The following is a 21488-nucleotide window of genomic DNA, read 5'->3' on the forward strand; positions in this document are numbered from 1 at the left end:
CTCCAAGCCTTGGGGTGTACTAAAGCTTATGGGGTCTCTTTAGAGAAGCTGGGTGTTGTTCTAGGTCCCCCCCAAGCAGGGAGGAAGCCTCCAGCTCATCTTCCCCGCAGGAGACGCCTTCATTACTTAATTAGAACAACAATCCTCATGGGCTTGCCTGGGATTTGTAACTGTGCTGGAAGGAGATTTACTGACTACAGGCACGCCCTGGGGCAAAGCTCCTTGGGAGAATATGGTGCATGGAGCCCACCAGGATCTACCTCCCCTCCTACTGAGCCAGGAGCCTCTGGGTTGCACTTGTTCCAAGTCCATTTAATTTTAGCCAAAACACTCCTCCTTGAAATGTGAAGCCCTGGGTTCTAAGCCTGGAGGTGGGGAAGCATCTTTATAAGAAGTTAGAATAGACTGTAATATACCCCTCGGTGTAGGCACCACTCACACTCCAACAGGAAGGTTCAACGTGATTTTGCAATACAGCTTCCATTGAGAGTGCTATTCATACATAACAACGTATTGCTTAGCACTTGATTCTCTCAAGGGAAATTTTAGTGGTGGTATTTGAGTGGGGCAAAACGGTTTTTATGAGAAAACTTTAATCTGCAAGCCATAAAGGGAACAGTGGCTTTGCATCCCATGGAAAATGTTCTCAGCCTCCGCTAACATGGTTTTATCTTCCTCTGCAGGCTGGCTTCTTAAGATAAATTTATCCAGGATTGCATTTGGCATAGCAGTTTGATTTCTGTTGATGCGAGGCTGATTTCTCACGAGAGTAACTCCCTTAATTTCGTACCACAGCCAGCACAGCTGCACTTTGTACTTGTAGACTTTGTTCTCGCAGTTGCAGCCCGCAGGACATCCTTCCACTGCTCGCCTACCACAACACACCAAGGATGTTTCTCCAGCAGCACCCCTCTGTGTTGCTATATGGGCCCCGGCTGCCTGCCCCAGGAGAAAAGGTTGACTTTGCTGTCCTAGCACAACAGGCAAAGGCTTGCAGGATGCGCAGGTCCTACCCCAAGATTCATTTGAAGGAGGTAGGTCCAGGTCACAGCACACCCCCAAAGTCTTATTGCTACAGTAACGCCTCAGATTTGGCATTGCAGAATTATTTGGGTTTATGCTGTTGCCAAGATTTTCCCCAAAGCCTTTTTGGGTGTTGTTTTGCTCTGTTTTTTTCCATGTAACTTCATCCCCTTTCCAGTGCTCTTCATTTTGACACAGCTTCCCCTCCTTGAGGAATGACCTTTCCCACCCATCCGCCTGCTCCGCTCCTCGGCCACGCTGGCTCTGCAAATCTCATTAAAGGACGTGTTCATTTACTGGAAGTCTCCAGCATGCTGCTCTGAGCAATTCTCATGCTGTCTGCAGGCGCTCTGCCCTCCTGGCTGCTCTATTAATTTCTTGTAGCAAGCTCCCTGATTTCTATGCAGCTCCCTTGATGAAGTTAAGCACGACTCAAGTGGCTTTTCCGCTTGGCAGAACAGCTCTTCAACAACCCTCTTCTAAATTGCCAGGGATAAAGTCCCAAGTCCAGCCCCCCTGTGGGTTCGTGCCCTAGCCTCTCCAAGAAACAAATTACCAGCAGCTAAAAATCATGATGCTTTGCATCACCACCACATTTGCATGGTCTCTTTCCCCTTCCCTGTTCTCTGCTCCCCTCCAGCCATGCGACCATAGCAGTTGCTCTTTGTCCCCCTGCAATGCTCCGGTCCGTGTGGGTACAACTGAACTGTTTGCCCCTCATCTCCATGCCCCTGGTACCCATACCATCATGCAAAACCAGGCATGCCCTGCCACTTTCTCATATCTCCAAGTCCTGCAGCAAACGATGCTGCTGGGCAATGCTGGTTCCTCTTGCCCTGGGTCCACCTCTGAGCTCCTTGTCCCTGTTCTGGGCTGGCTTTTGCCATGCTCAGCCTTGTCCCAGTTGCACAGGATAGGTACCCATGGCATGTTGTTGCCCTGGAGCAGGGACCTGAGGAGATGCCTTATGACAGAAGCAATGCAGGAGCATGCAGTGGGGCTGGGCATGCTTTGTCTGTAGCTGTCTCCTTGTGGGTGCCTGTCTCATACCTGGCCCTCACCCAGCACTCTACAGACTGGGGCTGAAGCTTTGAGGGGTTCTCTGGCACGAGATGAGGGCTGGGGATGACAGTGGGGAGGGTGAAACACAGGGCTAGGAATGGGGAAGAAAAGGGGTGGACAAGCAGGATCTGTGTGCCTTCCTTCAGGAGAAACGGGGTCTCTTTGTATGCCCAGAGCTGCTCCCCCGAGGCTGGCCATGGTGGAGGAGCTGTCTGGGGTCTGAGGGATGGCAGGGACAGAGCAGGGCATGCAGCTCCAGCGCCTGTGATCTGTGCAGTGATGCCAACCGTGGGTGATGGATGGGTCTGGATGGGGAGGGCGGTCGAGGCTTGCTAGTCTGATGAGAAAATCATCGAGTGGCTGGAGGCTGCACCAGGCAAATTGCAAAAGAAGAGAGCAGCCGGGCCGTTCTCCCAGGTTTTCGTCATCCCCAGAGCAGCTCAGAGACAGCCCTGCCCAGCCAGGGAGCAAGCTCTGGCTGCACTCACAGCGGGATTTACATTGACTGTGGTGGAAAGATTTTGTCTCGCTGGGACCTGGCATCACAGCAAATAGGAGGAGTGAGGACCTCCCAGGGCAGCAGTGGGGGATCTGCTGCCTCTGGCCATGGGGTTTCATGAGAATGCAGGGAGCATCCTGAGGTGGGGACAGAGCAGGATATATATACACCTCTCCCTGCACCCTGCAAAGACCATGCTCATGGACCACCAACCCCCAAGTGACCAAGCTGGTGGCACTAACAACCACCCTGCCACCCAAACCTCGCAGCCCCTGGAGCTAGTAAGGAGCAGAACACCCTCCTGCCCCCAGACAGACCCCAAAGGCTGGGACCTCTCTCATCAGCATCCAAGCTGCCTGCTCGGGTGTGCATGGGCAGGGAGAGGAGGAGGATGATGGGTCCTGCCTGCACTCACGCAGCCTGCTGCAGGGCTCAATAATTCAGGCCTGACACATTAAAGTTGCATGGCATGCAATTGCTGTCTGCAAGGACAGACTGCATCAGGGCCACTGCCGGATGAGCCTGGCCCCACAGACATGGGCAGGCAGTGGCAAGAGGGTCCAGCAGTCCCACAGGGAGGGCAGGGTGCAGGCAATGGGCAGACCATCTCTGCAGTAGGGGTTAGAGGTGGGATGAGGTTGTGGGAGGAAGCATGGTCCTAGCTTTTGGGATGTGCATTTCTTGGAACCATGGGAATGCCAGCTTGATGGCACTGACATCCCAGGGCTGGGATGCAGGAGACTGAGCTGGAGGTGATGCTGTCCCCAGGGCCACCCTCTTCTCCTGCATCACCTGTGTCCCCTGCTACCTCCCTGACAGGATAGAGGCCACCAAGGCTCGTGCTGCCCCAGGCAGCGGGTCAAAGCCCTTCCCAGCTGTGTCTGTCCCCATGTCCCTACAGCCATCTGTCCTTGTAGGGTCCAAACACCCCCATTCCTCCCCAGCACAGAGGAAGCAAAGCTCTTCGCCGGCTGTTCTGGGAGTCGGTTGCCATGGGGATGTCAGATGTACCTGGTTGTAATAGGGACACTGTTGCCATGGTTATGCAGTTGCTGTGCCTGGTGGAGGCAGGGATGGAGCATCGGAAGGTTGTTTACACTGGGGGGCAGGGAGTCGGAGAGAACCCAATTCTTTGCGAGCAGGAGGGAAAGTCAGAGTCCATTCTTCACCCCAAGCACATCCCCATGGAGCTGAGGCTGGAGTCAATGGGACTGCACCATCAAAGCTCACCCAGCCCCATAGTGATGGACAGGCTGGTACTTTTTACCCTGCAATGAAGAGGAGGTGACTGAGAGGATGCAGAATCACCCATGGAGTGTCCCAGTCAGGCTTGGTGGGACACATAGTGCTGCACACCCTGTGCTGGGTATCCCACAGGAGACAGCAGCTTCCCCATGCCTGGTGCCATGAGCACTGAGCACAAACCTGTCAGTGCTGCAAGACTGCATGTCCTGTACTTGCACCCCATCACAGCGCCGCCGAGCTCTGCAGACTCCTGCACAGGGGGGTGGTTTCTGCCCCACTGGGGCTGGGGTTGAAGTGAGAAGAGGGAGTCCCAGCTCTCCTACAGGCCCAAAGGAACAAGATGGGCTGGCAAAGATTGCCTGAATCCCCTCCAGCGCTACTTGGCTGAGCTCCCTTCCCGGGAGCATGGTCGGCTGCTTGGCCTGTCCTTGAGATGAAAAATGCAGTTGCAGATTTAATTAAAATGAGGAGTGCTGAGCTGCCCCGGCAGCCTGGAGAAGCAGAGTCCACCAGAGCCCAAGAGTGGCTTCTCCAGGCTTTCCTGGGCAGCTCTGTCTGCTAAACCCCCTGCCCATCTCCTCCAGGACACCTTGGGGGTCCAGCCCTGCATGTGATACCCCATAGTGTCTGCCATGGGCAGGCCAAAGGTTGCGCAGCTGCTTGCAGAGTGAAAGCGCATCCCACCATGTGCTTGCTAGGCTCTGTTATTGTAGGGTCTACAACAACATGGCAAGCAGCCGTGCAGCGGTGAGCTGGGGGATGAGGGAGGAGCTGCATGGGCCCCTGACAGCTCTATGGAATTGGGGTGTGCCTGCCCCAGAGCAGCTTGACCCCCATGCTCATTGTGCACCACGCTCCAGCTTGTTGCTGATGGGAAAGCTAAAGCTGAGCTCCTGGTTCTCTGGAGGCTGCTACTGCCGGGAGAGGTGGGGGAGGAGGGATGCAATTGGAGTTGGTGAAGTGAGTAATGTTTTTAATTAAAAAATTAATCCTTAATCAGCCGCCTGGCTGGACCAGACAGGGCATCTTGCATGGCACAGAAAGGGCTGGAGGGTGAGATCTTGGAGGGAAGAATGGTGGCAGATTCAGTTCTCCCAGCCCCCTTGCACAGCAAATGGGGCTCCTGCCTGTCTTCCCTGGGCTGCTTAGCACACCTCCAAGCCAGTCTGGCTCGCTATGGCCATTGCCCCCCCAAATGGCCCAGAGATGCAGGCAGCAAAGCCCTGAACCCACCACCATCACCATGGCCCTTTCCGGCTTGCCCCTCCTTCTGCTCTGCACACCCCATCCCTGCAGCCCCCCAAGCCTACACCACTGCAGTCAGCTGCGGCCCAGCTTCCAAGCAGCAGTTTTAATTAGACTGCAATCCTATTACAAAGCTGCCTGCCTGCCCGCAGTTGCTAATCCTGTTAGGCATCCAGTAAATCTTCCTGCGCCAGGTTCTTCCCCGGCTACAGCGTAAGAAGGGACAGTGGGGTTTCCTCTCTCCTCTCTGGTCCATCTTCCCTGCACTGAGCTGCAGGAGCAGGGTGGAAATGCCCTGTCCTTGAGCTACACACACAACCCAGGTGTTTGCTACCACACCACAGTCATCACTGGCTGCAGTGGATGCTGAGCCCATGGGTCTGACCATGAGGTGGGATGAAGAACAGGGTTGTCCCAACCCATGAGGGTGTACAGTCCATTCAATATTCCCTCCCACTGATGCTCATTGTCTCCCAGAGACAGGGCAGCTGCTCATAGGTGGTGGCAACAGTGGGGACAGAGGGTCACTGCTCCACTCGCTGCTCCTGGGTAGGTGCACTTACATGTGGGGCACCGAGGGAGGTTGCTCCAGGCAGTGGGGTGTCACCATGGGGCTGTGGGCTCCTGAGGATGTGGTCCTTGCTGGCACAGTGCTCAGAGACCCATGTGTTGCTATGGCAAGCAGCACTGCCATCACTTCCCAGTGGCAGCTACCACCAGTACTATGGGCTCCCCATGGTCCTGCCAGCTTGAGGGGGACCCGAGCTGCCCTGGCACAACACAGCTGACCCAGGTCAGGCACTACAGCTGTCCTGTGAGAGCACAGTGCCACGGCAAAGTCATCCCAGCTCTGCAGCCTGCCCTGCAGAAAGCCAAAAGACTGCAGCCACTGGCCCCCCACCTCTTGCTGCCACCTTGCTCTATGCCAGAGCTGCATCAGCTCCAGAGCAGCCCACTGCAGAGTAGCAGCTTTTTCTACAGACCCCTGAGCAAGAGCCAGAGGCCACTGCCTTTCCCCACTCCACAACCAGCCACATCCAAAGAGAGGAGCATGGCCCCAGCTCAACCTCAAGTACCCCCAGCTCTGCACTGGACTGAGCCACAACAACTCCTGGAGACAAGTTCAACCAGGCTGTAATTGCAACAAAAAGATGGCACGAGCGGCTCTGTGCCCTCCCAGAGGAATCCTGGTGCTCCCGGGAAGGGGTGGCTGGCAAAGAGAGTGGGTGCCGAGCCCTGCAGGGCTGCTGTCCGTGAAGAAGGAGTCCAGGTGCCGTCAGCATCAGCTGGTACAAATGCTGTTGATGGAGGCCACGGCCGGGTCAACAAGCCCCAGCTCCTCCTGTTCATTGACACAGAGCTGGTACCCACAGCCCTTGCGCCGGGGCAGTGGCCCCAGGCGCCTGCTGGGCTTGGCGCGGGGCGGCAGCAAGAAGCCAACGCTGCCAGCGATGAGCAGGTGCCAGATGCTGTGGATGTAGAAGTAGTTCTCCTCTGTCTCCACAAAGGCATAGAGCAGCACAGCGGCCGCCGCGATCAGCGCTCCCGGGCACAGGTAGAAAGCCCAGCGCTTCCAGGTTGGTGGGTAGCAGTGTCGGCGCCGGATGGTGCGAGCTGTCTGCAGTGGAGAAAGGGAGGGCTGGAAGACGGATAGGCATGGCCCCTATGCCACATCCCCCAGTGCCCAATGAGAGGGGTTCATGGAGGGATTGATGCTGGCAAGGGAGTGGGGCTGGACATCTAAGCGGGATGTTGAGCGCAGCCGGGATGGGACAAAAGAGGACAAGGACAGCATCTCCTTACCCAGGCAACAGCCATGATCCCCAAGGCGAAAAGGCTGGGCCCTAGCAGGTTCCAGAGCCCATGGCGGTCCATCTGCAGAGCCATGGAGAGCAGCATGGCCCCCAGCAGGTACAGCACCTGTGGGGCAGCAGGGCACCCATTAGGATGGGTCCCCTCCGGCCCACCCCGCGCGACCGGTCCCCACACTAGCCTGCTTGACCACGGGCTGGAGCCGGGCCATAGCGATGACGGTGACCCAGACAGACATGAGGGAGCCCAGGAAGTCGCAGAACTGCAGCACATCATACTCCATGATGCAGAACACTACTATGCCGGGCTGGTCACAGGCGTGGTAAAACTGGTGTAGAGGAGAAAGGGTGTGAGAGCTGCCCCACAGAACCCCAGCCCCTCGCCTGTCCCCACAGCCACCCCCACCCCACACTCACAGTGGAGAAGAACATGGTAAAGATGTAGACAGCAGCTTCCAGGAGGTAGTGGCTGCGGACAGCAATGGCCACAGGAGGCACGAACATGACATTGCTGAGGCACAGCAGCAGCGTGGAGAGGAGCTGGAAGCCGTAGGAGAAAGCCTCGGAGTTGTCTGTGCAGCCCCAGCCATTCCAGCCTGTGGCCAGGGAAAGTGTTGGGAGAGCATTTGCAGGGGCTGGGGAGAGAGTGGGGAAGCCTCTTCCCAGTGCCCTGTGGAGAGCTAGTGTGGGGGAACTAATGGGGTGCAGTGGGCATCATGGGTGCCCGGGGCAGCTCTCACCAGCTTTGCACTCGCAGGCAGCGTACAGGTAGTTGTTGGTGCGCAGCAGCTTGCACTGGCCGTAGATGCCACAGTCGTTGATGCAGGGCGAGAGGTAGGTGCGCAGGTACACCTCGGCTGTCACGTTGGTGCAGGGCTCAAACCTGCAGTGCAGGAGAAGGGGGTCAGCCCTCACCCTGCACGCCCTGAGCAGCTCCTGCCTCCTCCAGAGGCACTCATTGTACCCAGGCTTGGCAGGTGACAGGACACCGAGGGAAATGAGCTGCTTTGGTGCTACCTGTGAGGGTGCTGAGGCGCTGGCACAGGGTGCCCAGAGAAGCTGTGGCTGCCCCATCCCTGGCAGTGTTCAAGGCCAGGTTGGACACAGGGGCTTGGAGCAACCTGCTCTAGTGGAAGGTGTCCCTGCCCGTGGCAGGGGGGTGGAACTAGATGAGCTTTAAGGTCCCTTCCAACCCAAACCATTCTATGATTCTATCTTGTGTGCCAAGCTGGGCAAGCAGGAGGAACGTGGCCACACTTAGATCCACTTTTCCTTTATCAGCACACTCAGCTGGCTCCTCTTTAGTTTGTATTTTGCTGTGAAAACACCATGCCCTGCAATGCCTGCGTGTGACCATGCTGGGGAAGGCGTGAATGCAACTGGCAACTCAGCATGAGCTATAAACACAGCAGAGGAGTCAGAGCAGGCACCCCGCTGCCCCCACTGCCCATGTACAGGGCTGTGGGCACTCCCAGCGCCTCTGCAGCTCCAGCACGCAGGAGCACAGACATCCCACGTTCCAACTGATGCCTGCACACACGCAAGTGTCCAAACATGCACAAACATGCACACACCGCTGCCTGCACGCATGCATGGGATGCATCTGCACGTGTGTCTGTCCATGCGTGCACTCACACAGTCAAATCTGCACACATGTGCACATAGAACACACACAGCCCTGCCTGCTTGCATGAGCCTGAACTTGCACAGAGAGTTTTCTGCATGTGTGCACCCAAACATGCATGGGGTGTTCGATGCAGGCAGATGATGCACTGGACATGCACACAGAACCATTTGCATGGCACGGACCCCACATGGACTCTTGTTTGTACAAATACATGCACACAACAACACCTCTTCTCCACAGGGTTCTCAGGCAGACACCCCTGAGAGGAGCAGAGCCTCAGACACAGAATGGGTCCCTGGAGATGCTGGGCAGAGCAGGGCGGGCAGCAGCCTGACCAGAGCTGCCCCTCACACACACAGCCAAGCTCCATCCTCGCAGCGACAGCCCAGTCCCCTCCCAGGCATGGGTACAGATGGGCACTGCCGGAGACAGGCAGGCACCAACAGATGCACGGCGTTCACAAGCTGACAGGCGCTTCCCAACCGCAAGACAGAGGGAAGAGCCGCAGGGACCACAGATGGTCAGGCAGGCACAAGATAGAGCCATCCATGCCCACGCAGGCACTCACACGGTGACACACAGCCCCTAAAGACATGTGCACACACACATGAGCGGTGACACGCAGAGCAGGGCACAGGCACACCCATGGACCCACAGCTCACATGGATGAAGATCATGGGTAGGACATCCCCTCTGGGCATGCAGGGAGGGGACAGGCTCTTACCCATGCTCTGTGGCACAGAGCGAGCGCAGGCTCAGGTACCAGCTGCCTGTCTGGGGGTAGGGGATCCGCAGGCGGCTGAGGCTGGCTGTGGCATTGACGGAGAGCAGGAAGCCTGCCAGGGACTCTGTGGACCAAGAGAGCTCCATGTGAGCAGGGCAGGGGCAGCCCCTTCCCCTGGGCAGAGCTGGGACAGGGACAGAACACCCCAGGGCCAGATGCCCCCACGGTTTCTGCTATCTCCCACCCAGTTTCATGCCAGACACATGGAGGGCAGGAGACCCGCACAGCCATGGCAGGATGGACATGCACAGCCCAGCCTACCTGTCTCGCAGGTGACTGAGGCGTTGTCACTGGACGTCAGTGGGACTTCGTGGTTCAGACACCCAAACACCGTCACATTCTCGCCACACAGGGAGCTCTGAGAACAGGGGAGGAGATGGCCCTAAACCATGGGCCATGGGATATGTTCCCTGCTCTGCCATCATCCACGTAACAGCACACACCCCAAATCCAAGCTATCACCCTGCCATTGAGCACTCTCATCTGTGTTCCGTCACCCAAGAACTCTCAAACCCATAACCCAAGAGCACCCCAAATCCCATTCCTTGCTCTGCTGCAGCCTTGACATCACCCATCTGCTACACTGTCCCCCCTCTCAAGCTGCTCTGCCCTATCCAGGGCGCAGAATGGCCATCTCACCACATTGAGCCGCAGCTCCAGGTTGAGCACCCCACCACTGTCCAGCACCGGCAGGAGGTTGATGACGAAGACAGCAGGGCGGTCGGGTGGCACTGACACGTTGGGTCCAAAGAAGATGTAGAAGTGGACGGAGAAGGTGTCCAGCTCATTGCGCAGCGTGGGGCGGATGGGCCAGCACCGCTCACTGGCAGGTGAGGTGATGGGGACTGGGTGCTTCGTGCCATTGGGGCTGGTAGGTGGAGGGCTGTCCCCCAGCGCCATCCCACCCGCAGAGCCGAAGGAGTGGGGCATGTTCATGGAAGCACTGGAGGGTAGGAAGGGTGGCCGGGCCAGGCTGGGCTGGGAGCAGTCTGGGGGGCAAAGAGCTGTCAGCCTGGGCACTGCACAGCTCCTCCAACCCTGTCTTAGTTCTCACCTCCCCTTCTTGCCCACCGCACACTTCCATGTGCAACCCAGCTCCAAAACCTCCCAGTGTCCCCATCCCAGCAGAGCTGTGTATAACCCTGTGCCCAGCTGGGGCCAGATCCTGTGTGCATCCTTTACCCCCCACCAGTCACCCAAGTGGGCACAAGACCATGCCCCTTACTCACACCTTCCAATGTACCCTCACCTGTGAGCTGCACGGTGACCTGGAAGGAGATGGTGCCTGGCACCCCAGGGTGTTTCTCCACCAGCACATAGTACCAGTGCTGCCAGAAGGGCAGGTCCAGTGCCAGCTGGCAGGGATCGTGCTCCCGGCAGTCCAGTGCTGTGGAGTTGTGCAGGGGGGGAGCCTTGGCCCGCACACGCAGCCAGAGCGGGCAGCCCTCAGCCCCATGGCACCGCAGCACCTCCACCAGCACTCGTGATGTGTAGCTTGGCACAAACACCCTACGGGACAACAGTGTCAAGTCCTGCCCTTCAGCACAGACCAGTGGGGCTGGGAAGGCAAGGCAGAAGGATGGGGCACCCCCAGATCCCCATTCTGGAGGTGCCCCCTCCTTAGGAAACCCTCTTGCACTCACTTGTAGAGGCAGGAGCGGTTGTGGGGGGCCATGCTCTGCTCAGTGACATAACCAGGGTACAGCACGGCGATGTTCACCAGGCGCTGCACAATGAGCTGTGGCTGGAAGAGGTACTGGCACTCCTCGTAGAGCCCCTGCACCAGCAGGACAGTCAGGATGGGGCAGGCGGCACAGGGCATTGTCCTCACTTGGGACATCTGCCTTGGGCACTGCCAGCCCAAAACAGCCAGACTCCAGCACAGCCCTGCAGTGAGCCCTGCTGCCCCATGGTCCCCCCAAAGCCCTTCACCTTGACAGAGATCTTGCCCTCATCTTTGGGCAGGTGAGCAGCCAGGAACCAGTCCCCGGGCAGCGGGCTGGTGACATTGAAGACCCCCGTGGTGCGGTTGGGCAGGGTCCAGGTGAGAGTCAGTGCAAAGGAGCCAGGGACAGCCGTGTCCCTGGGGAAGTGCGTGTGCAGTGGGTTAATGACGGAGGGAGCCCCTGAGCGGAAGTACCTGCAGGAGAGACAGCAGTTAGCAGGGTGCAGGCTGGGCATCACAGCAGGACGAGCATGCCCTACATGTCGGGGGTCTATCTTTCATGCTATTAGGAAGCCTAAAGACATCGTGGGAGGCCATTTGTAAGCTGGGACCATTCGATAAGGGTCTTAGTGACATGGTTTAGTGGTGGACTTGGCAGTCCTGGGATAATGGTTGGACTTGATCTTATAGAATCAACTAGGTCTTTTCCAACCTGGTTGATTCTATGATTCTGTGACCTTGCTGGAGACTGTCAGCTTCCTTGGGTGGGTGTTCAAGCAAAACTGTTCATGTATGGGGTGCACAAAAGACTGGACCCTGCAAGAGCGGAAGATGAATCATGGGGAGTGAGCGTGCATGTGTTTGTGCATGCATGAGTACTCCTCTGCACGTATGCGCATGTGTGCCCATATACATATGTGTGCCCATGTAAGTAAAAAGCAGACAAGAGCAGCCAGGCTCCAGAGCACAGCCAGGCAGCAGGCAGCAGGCAGGGACAGGCAGAGGCAGGCAGGAAGGAAACAAACAGGGCAGGCTGCTTACTCACACGGTGATGCTACGATCTGGGCATTGGTCCCCAAAGGTGCCACCCTGCTCCTTGAAGGTGATGAGGTTCCAGACAGCAATGACTGTGTCCTCAGGGATGTGGAAGTGGAAGAGCTCGATGCTGGCAAAGGAGCGGAAGGGGCTGAGCTTGCGTGGTGTGCGGGTGAAGTAGTCAGTCACAAAGAGCCCATCTGCAGAGGAGACCCAAGGGACTCTCAGCAGGGTGGAGAACTAGGGGAAAGGGAGGGCAGCACCCAGGGTCTGAACATGTCCCAAAACCAGGAGGCAGAAGTGCCTGGGGCTGTGCCATTTCAGTGAGTGCCACTTCATTGCTGAGGGCTGATGTCAGCTGTGCCCAGCTGCATCTCTCAGGCCTGGCACAGTTTGCATCATGCCTGGTTCAGCATTGCCTCAAGCCCAGTTCCCAGGCTTGGGCACTCATCTTCTGGAGCCTGAGCAACCTTTTGCTTTGGCTGCTCACACTCAGCCTAGGTGCAGCCCACCTCTTTCAACTCATCGTCCTCTTCAGTGAGGATATGATCCCTGCATTTAACATGTAATAAAGGGCTGTTCCTCACAGCTCCAGTCCTGCCCCAACAGGTCAGGGCACAGATGCCCCCTCTTTCTCTGCCTGCTGAGGCGGATCAGCACAGAGCCCATCATAAACCACAGAGTCCTACCCTAGAGCTATGAGAAGAAGGAGTGAGCAGTGCATTTCCTGCACAGCCTCCCAGCTCTCCCATGGTTTGCGGAGGAGGAATGGTGCACATATGCGTGCACATATGCACACGTGGGTGCTGTCTGCGTGCGCGGCAGTGTGGAGGCGTGCACACCCACAAGCACCAAAAGTGTGCGTTGCCGAGCACAGCCCCGTGTCTGCAAGACACTTCCTGCGAGCCCACAGCATTCACTGGGACCATCTCCCCCTGCCCAACTGCCTGACAGTTTGATTTCCAGGGGTTTACAGGACCCCAGCAGCAGAGGGTGGGGTCCTGTAAACCCCTGGGGTCCTCCTTGGCACAATAGAGGCAAGGGAGACCTGGTCTCCAGACAGCAGCCGTAACTTCACCCTACCATTGCCACACTTCCCCAGTGCCTGGGAGACCCATCCATTATCTCCCAGAGATGCACTAAGGATGAGATGCACCTCCGCACAAGCTGCCAGCAAGTGGGATGCCAACAGAGGATGGGCTGGAAGCAGACCTGTGCCAAGGAGGGGTTGTCCAGTGGGGAGAGGGGTAGCAGAGAAGGAGGGCTGGTTTTCACAGCATGAACCTGGCTGGGAGAGCGTGCATGTGCTTGTGTGCACATGTGTTTTTGCTGTGTGTGTGCCCCAGCCGGCTGTACACTGACATGCGTCTGCTCCTTGCCTGGAACAAAGGCAGCTCCCCCTCCCCTTCGCTTCCAGCCAACACAAGCAAGGCATGAAATACCTGTCTCAATGCAAGAGCACCCGATCCCGTCTTCCCCACCACAAACCAACAAGGCAGCTCCCCTCCCCATGTGCAGACAGTGAGCTGGCAGGGGACCCAAGCGAGGATGGGGTGTTGAACGCAACTCTAGCAGTGGCATGGGGGGAGCCATTCGGAGCTTCCCAGTCTGAGTGCAGTTTTCCCCATGCCTCCGCGCACAGGGCAAAGAGCGAGGAGCCAGCTGCAGGTCAATCTGAAACCCCGTAGCTGCATGACCAGAGCACGGGAGAGTTGCTGGAGGATGGAGAGGAATTTCCTAGCCAAGAGGGGGGGGAACAGGGAAGAAAACAAGCGCTGCTTTGGCAGGGTGGGAGCCGCGGGACCGCCCGCCTTGGGACCACAGTCGCAGGTCGCGACCGGCGGTCAGCACCGCGGACAGCTCCGGTCAGGCTGTCAACACCGCGGACAGCTCATGGAAGCGAGTGGTCAGCACCGCGGACAGCGCTGATTATGGGGCGGTCAGCACCGCGGACAGCTCCTGGCATGGGGCGGTCAGCACAGCGGACAGCACCGGGCATGGGGCGGTCAGCACCGCGGACAGCTCCCGCGGCTGCCCTACGGCGACCCTCGCCCTGCGGCACCGGCACCCCCCAGCCCTCTGTTTCCGTCCCCCGGGGATGCCCCCTCCAATCCCCTGGGTACCCCTCCGCATGTCCATCACCAAGACAGCTCTTCATGCCCCACAGCACGCTCACCCTCGCACAGTCCCACTAGTGAAACACGCCCCCCCACCTCGCTGCGTGCACAACCCCCTCTCCGTAGGCTGTCCGTTCCCACTGCCCCACCGCACGCACACAGCTTTCTGCCCTCCAACTGCAGTCCCCCGAGCCCACGTCCCATGCACATGAACCGTCCCCAAGCTGTTCCGCTGCATTGTGTACAGCCTGCGTCCTGCTGGCACGCACACCTCTGTGCCCCACCGCACACTTATCTCCATGCCCTGCTGCTCGGGCACCCCAAGCCCCACAACATGCTTGTCGTTTTGCCCCATGGCATGCACATCCTCACTCCCCCGTTGCGCTGGCGTCTTGTACCCTCTGCACATGCATCCTTATGCCCCGTTATGCAAACACCCCACGGCACACGCACTTCTGTGTCCCATTGCACCCATCTTGTGCCTTCTTGCTCCATGTCGCTGACCCGCGTACCCCCACCTCTTGCCCCATTGCGCTCATGCCCCGCACACAACTAGGCTCATCTCTATGCCCTGTTGCTTACATGCCCCGAACCCCACTGCCTGTGCACCGCGTCCATCCCTCCTTGCACAGAGTCACCATGTCCCACTGCATATGCACCCCACACTCCTCAGACCCAGCGGATGCTGCACCCCACTCCCCCCCGCCAGCCCCACTGCGTGCACCTCCCCACATCCCACCTCTCCCATACCTCACCATTCCCACCACAAGCTCGCCCCCGTCTTTCCCCACCACCCGAGCACCAAGCACCCCACCGCACGCACCTCCATCCGTCCTATACCACCCCCTCCCTTCCTCCGCTGCCCCACACTCCCCCCCCCGCCCTCTCCCCGGTGCCCCTCCGTGTGCCCCACATACACCCGTGCCCGGCCGCGGGTCTCACCGGCGGGGGCGGGCAGGAGGAGCAGCGGCAGCAGGAGCAGGGGCAGCGCGGGCCGGAGCCGCTGCCCGCCGCCGCACCGGCCCATGCCGCCGCCACGGCTGCCGCGGGGCGCGCGCCCACAGCAGCCCCGCCGCGCACCGGCGACCATGACGTCACCCGCCCCGCCCCCCCACCCCCCCACCCCCCCCCCCCCCGCCACCATTGGCCCCCACGAGCGTCACTCGCCCCGCCCCCCAGGAGCGACCACCCACATCATCCCCCCCCCCCAACATCACTGGTGTGACCCCGCCGCTTGTCGGGGCACCGGGGACAGGGACAATGAGTGGGGACAGGGATGTGGGGCTGGGGAGGGGGGCAATGAGTGGGGACAGGGATGTGGGGCTGAGGACTGTGATGGCGAGCTGGGGAGGGGGGCAATGAGTGGGGACAGGGATAGGGGGCTGGGAAGAAGGACATGGGGCTGGGGACAGGGACAATGAGTGGGGACAGGGATAGGGGGCTGGGGAGGGGGTCAACGAATGGGAACAGGGATGTGGGGCTGAGGATAGGGACAAGGGATGGGGACTGGGACAATGGGACCAGGGAGCTGGGACCAGGGACAATGAGTGGGGACAGGGATATGGGGCTGGGGAGAAAGACAATGAATAGAGACAGGGATGTGGGGCCGGGGACATGGATAGGGAGCTGGGGACAAGGACAATGAGTGGAGACATGGATATGGGGCTGGGGACAAGGACATGCGGCTGGGGAGGGGGACAATGAATGGGGACAGGGATGTGGGGCTGGGAACAGTGGTAGGGAGTTGGGGACAAGGAAAATGAGTGGGGACAGGGATATGGGGCTGGGGACAGGGACATGGGACAGGGGACATTGATAGGATTGGGGGAGAGGGACATGGGGCTGCTGAGGGGGACATGGGGCCCGGGACAGGGTCAATGAATGGGAACAGGGATACAGGGCTGGGGACAGGGACAATGAGTGGGGTCAGGAACATGGGGCTGGGGAGGGGGACAATGAATGGGGACAGGGATGTGGGGCTGGGGATAGGGACAAGGGATGGGGACTGGGACAATGGGACCAGGGAGCTGGGACCAGGGACAATGAGTGGGGACAGGGATATGGGGCTGGAGGAGAGGGATATGGGGCTGGAGAGGGGGACATGGGGCTCGGGATAGGGCCAATGAATGGGCACAGGAACATGGGGCTGGGGAGGGGGACAATAAATGGGGACACAGACAGGGGGCTGGGGACAGGGACAATGAGTGGGGACAGGGATATGGGGCTGGAGGAGAGGGACATGGGGCTGGCGAGGGGGACAATGAATGGGAACAGGGATATGGGGCTTGGGAGGAGTACGATGAATAGGGGCAGGGATGTGGGGCTGGGGATAGGGACAAGGGATGGGGACAGTGATAGGAGACTGGGGACAGGGACAATGAGTAGAGACAGGAATATGGGGCTGGGGAGAAGGACATGAGGCTGGGAAGGGGGACAATGAACAAGAACTGGGATTTGGGACTGGGGACAGGGTCAATGAGTGGGCACGGGGAAGAGTGCTGGGGAAGTGGGACAGGAGCTGGGGAGGGGGACAATGAGTGAGGACAGGGACATGGGGCTGGGGACAGTGGCACAGACCGAGGACAAGGACACAGGCTGGGGACAGGGATATAGGCTGAGGACACAGGGATGAGGCTGGGGAAAAAGGACATGGGGCTGGCAACAAGGATATGGGGCTGGGGACAAGGATAATGACTGGGGACAGTGACACAGGTCTTAGGGACAGGGACACAGGCTGGGGACAGGGATACAGGGCCAGAGGGAGAGGGACAAGGGACTTGGGGTATGCGCTGGGGCTGAGGACAGAGACAAGGGCTGGGGGACAGGGGCAAAACCTGAGGACCAGGACACAGGGCTTGGTGACTGGGGACATGGAGCCGGGATGTAGGTGGCCACAGGGGCTGGAACACGGGGGTCAAGGGGGCTACAATGCCAGTGGCAAACAGGGCATCTTGTGGAGAGGGGATGGGAGACAGCAAAGGCTACCTGTGGGGCTGAGGGGGCTACTTGTGGGGCTGTGTGATAGGTGCCGGGTGGCTTTCTAACCACCTTGTTATAATAAATCATGTTATTTACCTTATACAGGAGGTGTCCATGAGCGGGGCACTGTATGTGTGGGGGGATGAGAGCATCCTGACTGGAACCGGCCTCATCGCGCTTCCCAAACTCCCCTGGTATCACCCTCACCCTCCCTTGACACCGCTGTCCCCCTTACCCACGCCGGGTGACCCACAGCGGGCACAGCCCCACTGAGGACTCTCCCATCCCGCTCCCCCGGGGGTGCTGGGGCGCTCAGCACCGATGGCTCCGCAGCGCCGGTCCGGATGCGGCCCCAGCCTTCTCTTCCGTTCTCCGGCTCCCCTCGGCGCCTGCGCCTTTTCTCCCTCCGGCCGCCAGGGGCGCGGTAGCGCTCCGCCCTGTGCTGCCCCGGCGCCTCTCTGCTTCCTCTCGCTTCCCGGGCGCTGATTGGTACTAAGCGACAGCAGCGCGGCGGTGACGCCACTTCCGCCGGCGGCAGCGGGCCGGGCGGGCGGTGCGAGGTGGCTGCTGCCGCTCCGGGCTCCAGGCCCAGGCCCGGGCCCCGCCGCTCCCGGGGCCATGGAGTTCCCGCCCGCTCTCTTCCCGTCCCCGTTCGGCTCCGGCCCGCCCCGGCAGGAGGGTGTCCCCGCCGCGGCCGCGGGCTGGGGGGAGCGCGGGCAGGTGCTGGAGGCCGGTCCCGGCGCGGCGCTCGCCTCCCGCCGCCTGTCCCCGCAGGCCGAGCCGGCGTTCGTGCCCCGCCGCGGCGGGACGGGCGAGAGCTGGGACCCCGCCTGCGCCGCCGCCGTGCCCTGCCTGCCTCCTAACGCGAGTGAGCGCCGCGGGAGGGCGGCGCTGCCCGTCCCACCCGCACCGCTGCGGCTCGGGATCCACCGGCGGCTTTAGCGGCTCCCCCCTCCCCCCACGGTGTGTTGGCGCAGGGGGAGCCGCCGCCTGCTGGTGCCATAGCGGCCCCTTCGCTCTCCCCGCAGGCTGCTGGGTCCCCTCGCTCGCCCCTCAGGACATCCTGTACCGCGGCATGCTGCGCAGGAAGCTCCGGGAAGGCAGGTCCGGAGCCACCCTGGACTTCAGCAAGCAGGTAGTGCCTGGGGCACCGTGTCCTACTGAGGGCTTGGTGGTCGGCATGGGATCCCTGCACATCCCAACTGCTCCCTGTCCTTCCCTCACAGCTGGGCCATTTCTTTGTGGATCACCCAGAAGATGCGTTTGGCTCCCTGGGGCAGCTGCTGCACAAGAACTTCCACTTGGGCAACTCCATCCTGAGGGTCAGTGTCCGTCCAGGAGCAATAACGCTGTTCCCACACACATTCCTCATGCAGCTGCCAGCCACAACCTCTGCTCCCTGTCGCCACAGAGGCCGGCCCGGGAAAGCACCATCCGGATGACAGCTTTGATGGAGGATATCGAGCGTCTGGAGGCCAGGCGGTAAGTGTCCCCATGTGATAGAATCACAGAATGGTTCGGATTGGAAAGGACCTTAAGATCATCCAGTTCCAACCCCCTGCCATGGGCAGGGACACCTCGCACTAGGCCATGTCTCCCAAGGCTCTGTCCAGCCTGGCCTTGAACACTGCCAGGGATGGAGCATCCACAACCTTGCTGGGCAGCCTGTTCCAGTGTCTCACCACCCTCACTGTAAAGAACTTCTTCCTTATATCCAATCTAAACTTCCCCTGTTTCAGTTTGAACCCATCACCCCTTGTCCTGTCACTCTAGTCCCTGATGAAGAGTCCCTCCCCAGCATCCTTGTAGCCCCCTTCACATACTGGAAGGCTACTCTGAGGTCTGCATCCCCTGCCCTGGAGAGGGCTGGGGGGGCTCCTGCTCTCTCCCTCACTTGACGCTGTGTGTTCCCCGGCAGTGGCTGCCCCCGGCGGCAGCAGCTCGTGCCCCGCCTGCGCTGGTTCTCCCACCTCTGCCGGGACTGGCTGTTCGAGGTGCCGCTGGGGCTGCTGGCAGACTGCGTGCACGAGGAGCTGCTGCTGCAGTGGGGCAGCCTGCTCTTCGATGACAGCCCTACAGGGGGGGCGCTGGCCTGGCTGCCCCCCAAAGATGCCGGGGCACGCATGGGCCGCCTGGTGTACCCCAGAGGGCAGGCCATGAACCATCTCTGTATCCTTTCACATGGCGTGTCCCTGGGAAGGGAAGGAGGTGGGGGGGTTGTTTTGCACTGCCCTTAGCTGGCACCCCAGATTTCCAGGACATGGTTCTGGAGGAGCTGCCCCACGCCCAGGGCTCTCCAGCATGGTTTGAGCTCAACGGACGCATACGGCAAATAGCAACTGCCCGGGTGGACGGGGAAGGTGAGCCAGACCCAGGATCCAAACCTCGGGCAGGGCATGGGGTGGCAGGGAGACCCCAGGGTGCTGCCATCTCACATGCCGCCTCCCGTGCCCTGCCAGATTTCATTGGAGTCCGCTCGGACTATCACTGTGGCGTTTGGAGGGTGCCAGGCAGGAAGGAAGCAGCTCCAAGCCCACTGCAGGTCATCCGCACCAGCGTGCCTGTTTCCTGTCTCACTGTCAGGTAGGCGATGAGGGAACGGAGCTCTGCAAGGAGGGGGCTCTGCTGCCTCTGCAGCCCTCCCTGCCGTGGGAGGTGCTCCCACCCCCGTGGTGATGCCGTCCATCCCATCCCACAGCCCTCATCTCCCTGGGGAGTTGGCTGTCTGCACCCAGAGCGGAGCCGTCTATCTCTGGAGCGTCGAGACAGGGTGAGAGGCGGCACTAAGGGCTGGGAAGGGGGCTCATGCAGACCCCTGGTCTCAGAGCAGAGAGAGAGGGCCCCAAGCAAGAGGGGCAGCTCTTCTTTCTCCCATCACTGCCTTCTCCCCACAGGCTGCAGCAGCTCCGACACGACCCCGAGACCATGTTTTTCCGGGACCACTCACCCTGGCGCTGGGCTGACTTCACTGCCCACCCGCGGGTGCTGAGCTGTGCTGACCGCACCGGCCTGCAGTGCTTGGACACCCGGGTGGGCACGGGGCTGGTGATGGGGAGGGGAGAGGGTTCCCCAGCCTGGGGTGCTGACAGACCCCGCTCTGCTGCTGCAGGTCCCCGAGAGATGCCAGTTTGACTTGTTCAAGGTGGGTGATGAAGCCAGCTGCCAGCAGGGCGAGCGCGTGGTGCTGCCCATGTACCTGGGCAAGGCTCATCCTTCCCAGCACCTTGTCACCACACAGGTGAGACCCACCATGGGGGGACACCCCAGGACAGCCCTGCAGGCAAAGGGGGGTCTGCCACAGCATGTTGATGTGAGCCCCCTAACCCGTGCCCCCCATCCCAGTTCTCTGTGTACGTGCTGGACGAGCGGTTGCCACTGGTGCCCATGTTGAAATGGGCACACATGATGAAGGACCCCCCCATCTTTGCCCACCTGATCCCAGGCGGCTCTGTGAGGACCCATAAGGTGCTGCTTGGCACATCCCGCACCCAGGAGCTGTTGCTGCTGCAATACTGGGGTGAGAGATGGGGTTTGGGGGTGCCGTGGGGTTCCTCTGCGACCCAGCATTTTCACTGCTGGCACAAGCTGTCCCCCTGGTGCTCACCGGCCAGTTTTTGGTGTGTTGTTTCACAGGGGGCAGCCAATCAGTCTGCCAGCTAGCGGGGCTGCCACAAAAGCTGCACAGCATCGCTGGCTGCCTGCAGCACCTACCTGCACAGCTCCCACACCGTCACCGCCTGCTCCAGCACCGCCTCAGCACCCCGGCTGCTGGTGGGTGCCCTGCGCCGACCCGGGGTGCGGGTCCTGGTGGGGAGGGAAGTGGGCTGGAGCGGGGGAAGGCGTAACCCTGGGTGGGGGGTGGTTGAAAAAACAAAAGCAAAGCCCTCAACAACCCTGTGTGAGATAATAGTGGCTGAAAAAAGGATGTGGGGAGCAGGAGTCAGCAGTGAGTGTGCCCATGTGGGCTGGAGGCAGCTCCCACTGCTGGTCAGGCCCCAAGGCAGTGTGTCCCCCCTGTCCCCACAGGTCTGGCTGCCACACTGCAGGAGGATGGCTCGCAGGAGTCCCTGCTGGTTTTCCAGCTCTCTGAGGCTGGGGATGTGTTCTGCCAGAGGCTGACCCACGAGGCAGCGCAACCCCCTGCACCCACCACCGTGGATGAGGCCACAACATCCCCCGGTTCTTCCCCTCTCTTTGAGTCTCCAGTCAACAGCCCGCTGCGCTTGGGCAGTGAGAAGGAAGAGGAGGAAGAGCAAACCTTCTACTTGTCCAACGTGGAGGTGATTATCAATGAGGAGGAGGAGGAGGAGGAAGTGTTGAACACTCAAACAGCCCAGGACAAAGCCAAACTGCCGCAAGCGCCCTGTGCCAGCCCGGAGCCCCCCCCAGCAGTTC

At 60.1% G+C, this 21488-nt stretch overlaps 2 protein-coding genes and 1 long non-coding RNA gene across 5 annotated transcripts; 2 read left to right on the top strand and 1 right to left on the bottom strand.

The window, feature by feature from the left end:
* The first annotated feature begins 87 nt into the window (after window positions 1-87).
* Window positions 88-1320, top strand: LOC115602969. The gene is made up of 2 exons (XR_003989741.1): window positions 88-1034; window positions 1202-1320. It is a non-coding gene; the product is annotated as an uncharacterized LOC115602969 (long non-coding RNA).
* A 4870-nt stretch (window positions 1321-6190) lies between these two features.
* On the bottom strand, window positions 6191-15220 carry TMEM8B (transmembrane protein 8B). 3 transcript variants are annotated; one of them, XM_030474445.1, is made up of 13 exons: window positions 15057-15220; window positions 12008-12197; window positions 11229-11436; window positions 10940-11073; window positions 10546-10805; window positions 9936-10285; window positions 9558-9654; window positions 9237-9360; window positions 7626-7768; window positions 7303-7481; window positions 7068-7214; window positions 6878-6994; window positions 6191-6692 (listed from the first exon to the last, which is right to left on the bottom strand). In XM_030474445.1, the coding sequence occupies exons 1-13, from the start codon at window positions 15202-15204 to the stop codon at window positions 6357-6359; spliced, it is 2433 nt and encodes an 810-aa protein (XP_030330305.1). In that variant the 5' UTR covers window positions 15205-15220; the 3' UTR covers window positions 6191-6356. The 3 variants fall into 3 exon arrangements, with proteins under 3 accessions (XP_030330305.1, XP_030330306.1, XP_030330307.1); XM_030474446.1 differs by having other exon boundaries at window positions 7303-7520; window positions 15057-15190; XM_030474447.1 differs by lacking the exon at window positions 15057-15220 and having other exon boundaries at window positions 12004-12488.
* Window positions 15221-17629: 2409 nt separating this feature from the next.
* On the top strand, window positions 17630-21482 carry TAF1C (TATA-box binding protein associated factor, RNA polymerase I subunit C; the record flags this gene model as incomplete). Its single annotated transcript, XM_030474449.1, has 13 exons — window positions 17630-17961; window positions 18122-18228; window positions 18320-18415; window positions 18505-18575; window positions 19012-19262; window positions 19343-19453; window positions 19553-19676; window positions 19792-19863; window positions 19988-20123; window positions 20203-20331; window positions 20436-20610; window positions 20727-20864; window positions 21120-21482. Coding segments are annotated over exons 1-13 (2023 nt in total), but the record flags the coding sequence as incomplete, so codon positions are not given.
* Window positions 21483-21488: the final 6 nt, after the last annotated feature.

Source organism: Strigops habroptila, unplaced genomic scaffold (assembly GCF_004027225.2).
Source record: "Strigops habroptila isolate Jane unplaced genomic scaffold, bStrHab1.2.pri NW_022045593.1_ctg1, whole genome shotgun sequence".
NCBI classification, from domain to species: domain Eukaryota; kingdom Metazoa; phylum Chordata; class Aves; order Psittaciformes; family Psittacidae; genus Strigops; species Strigops habroptila.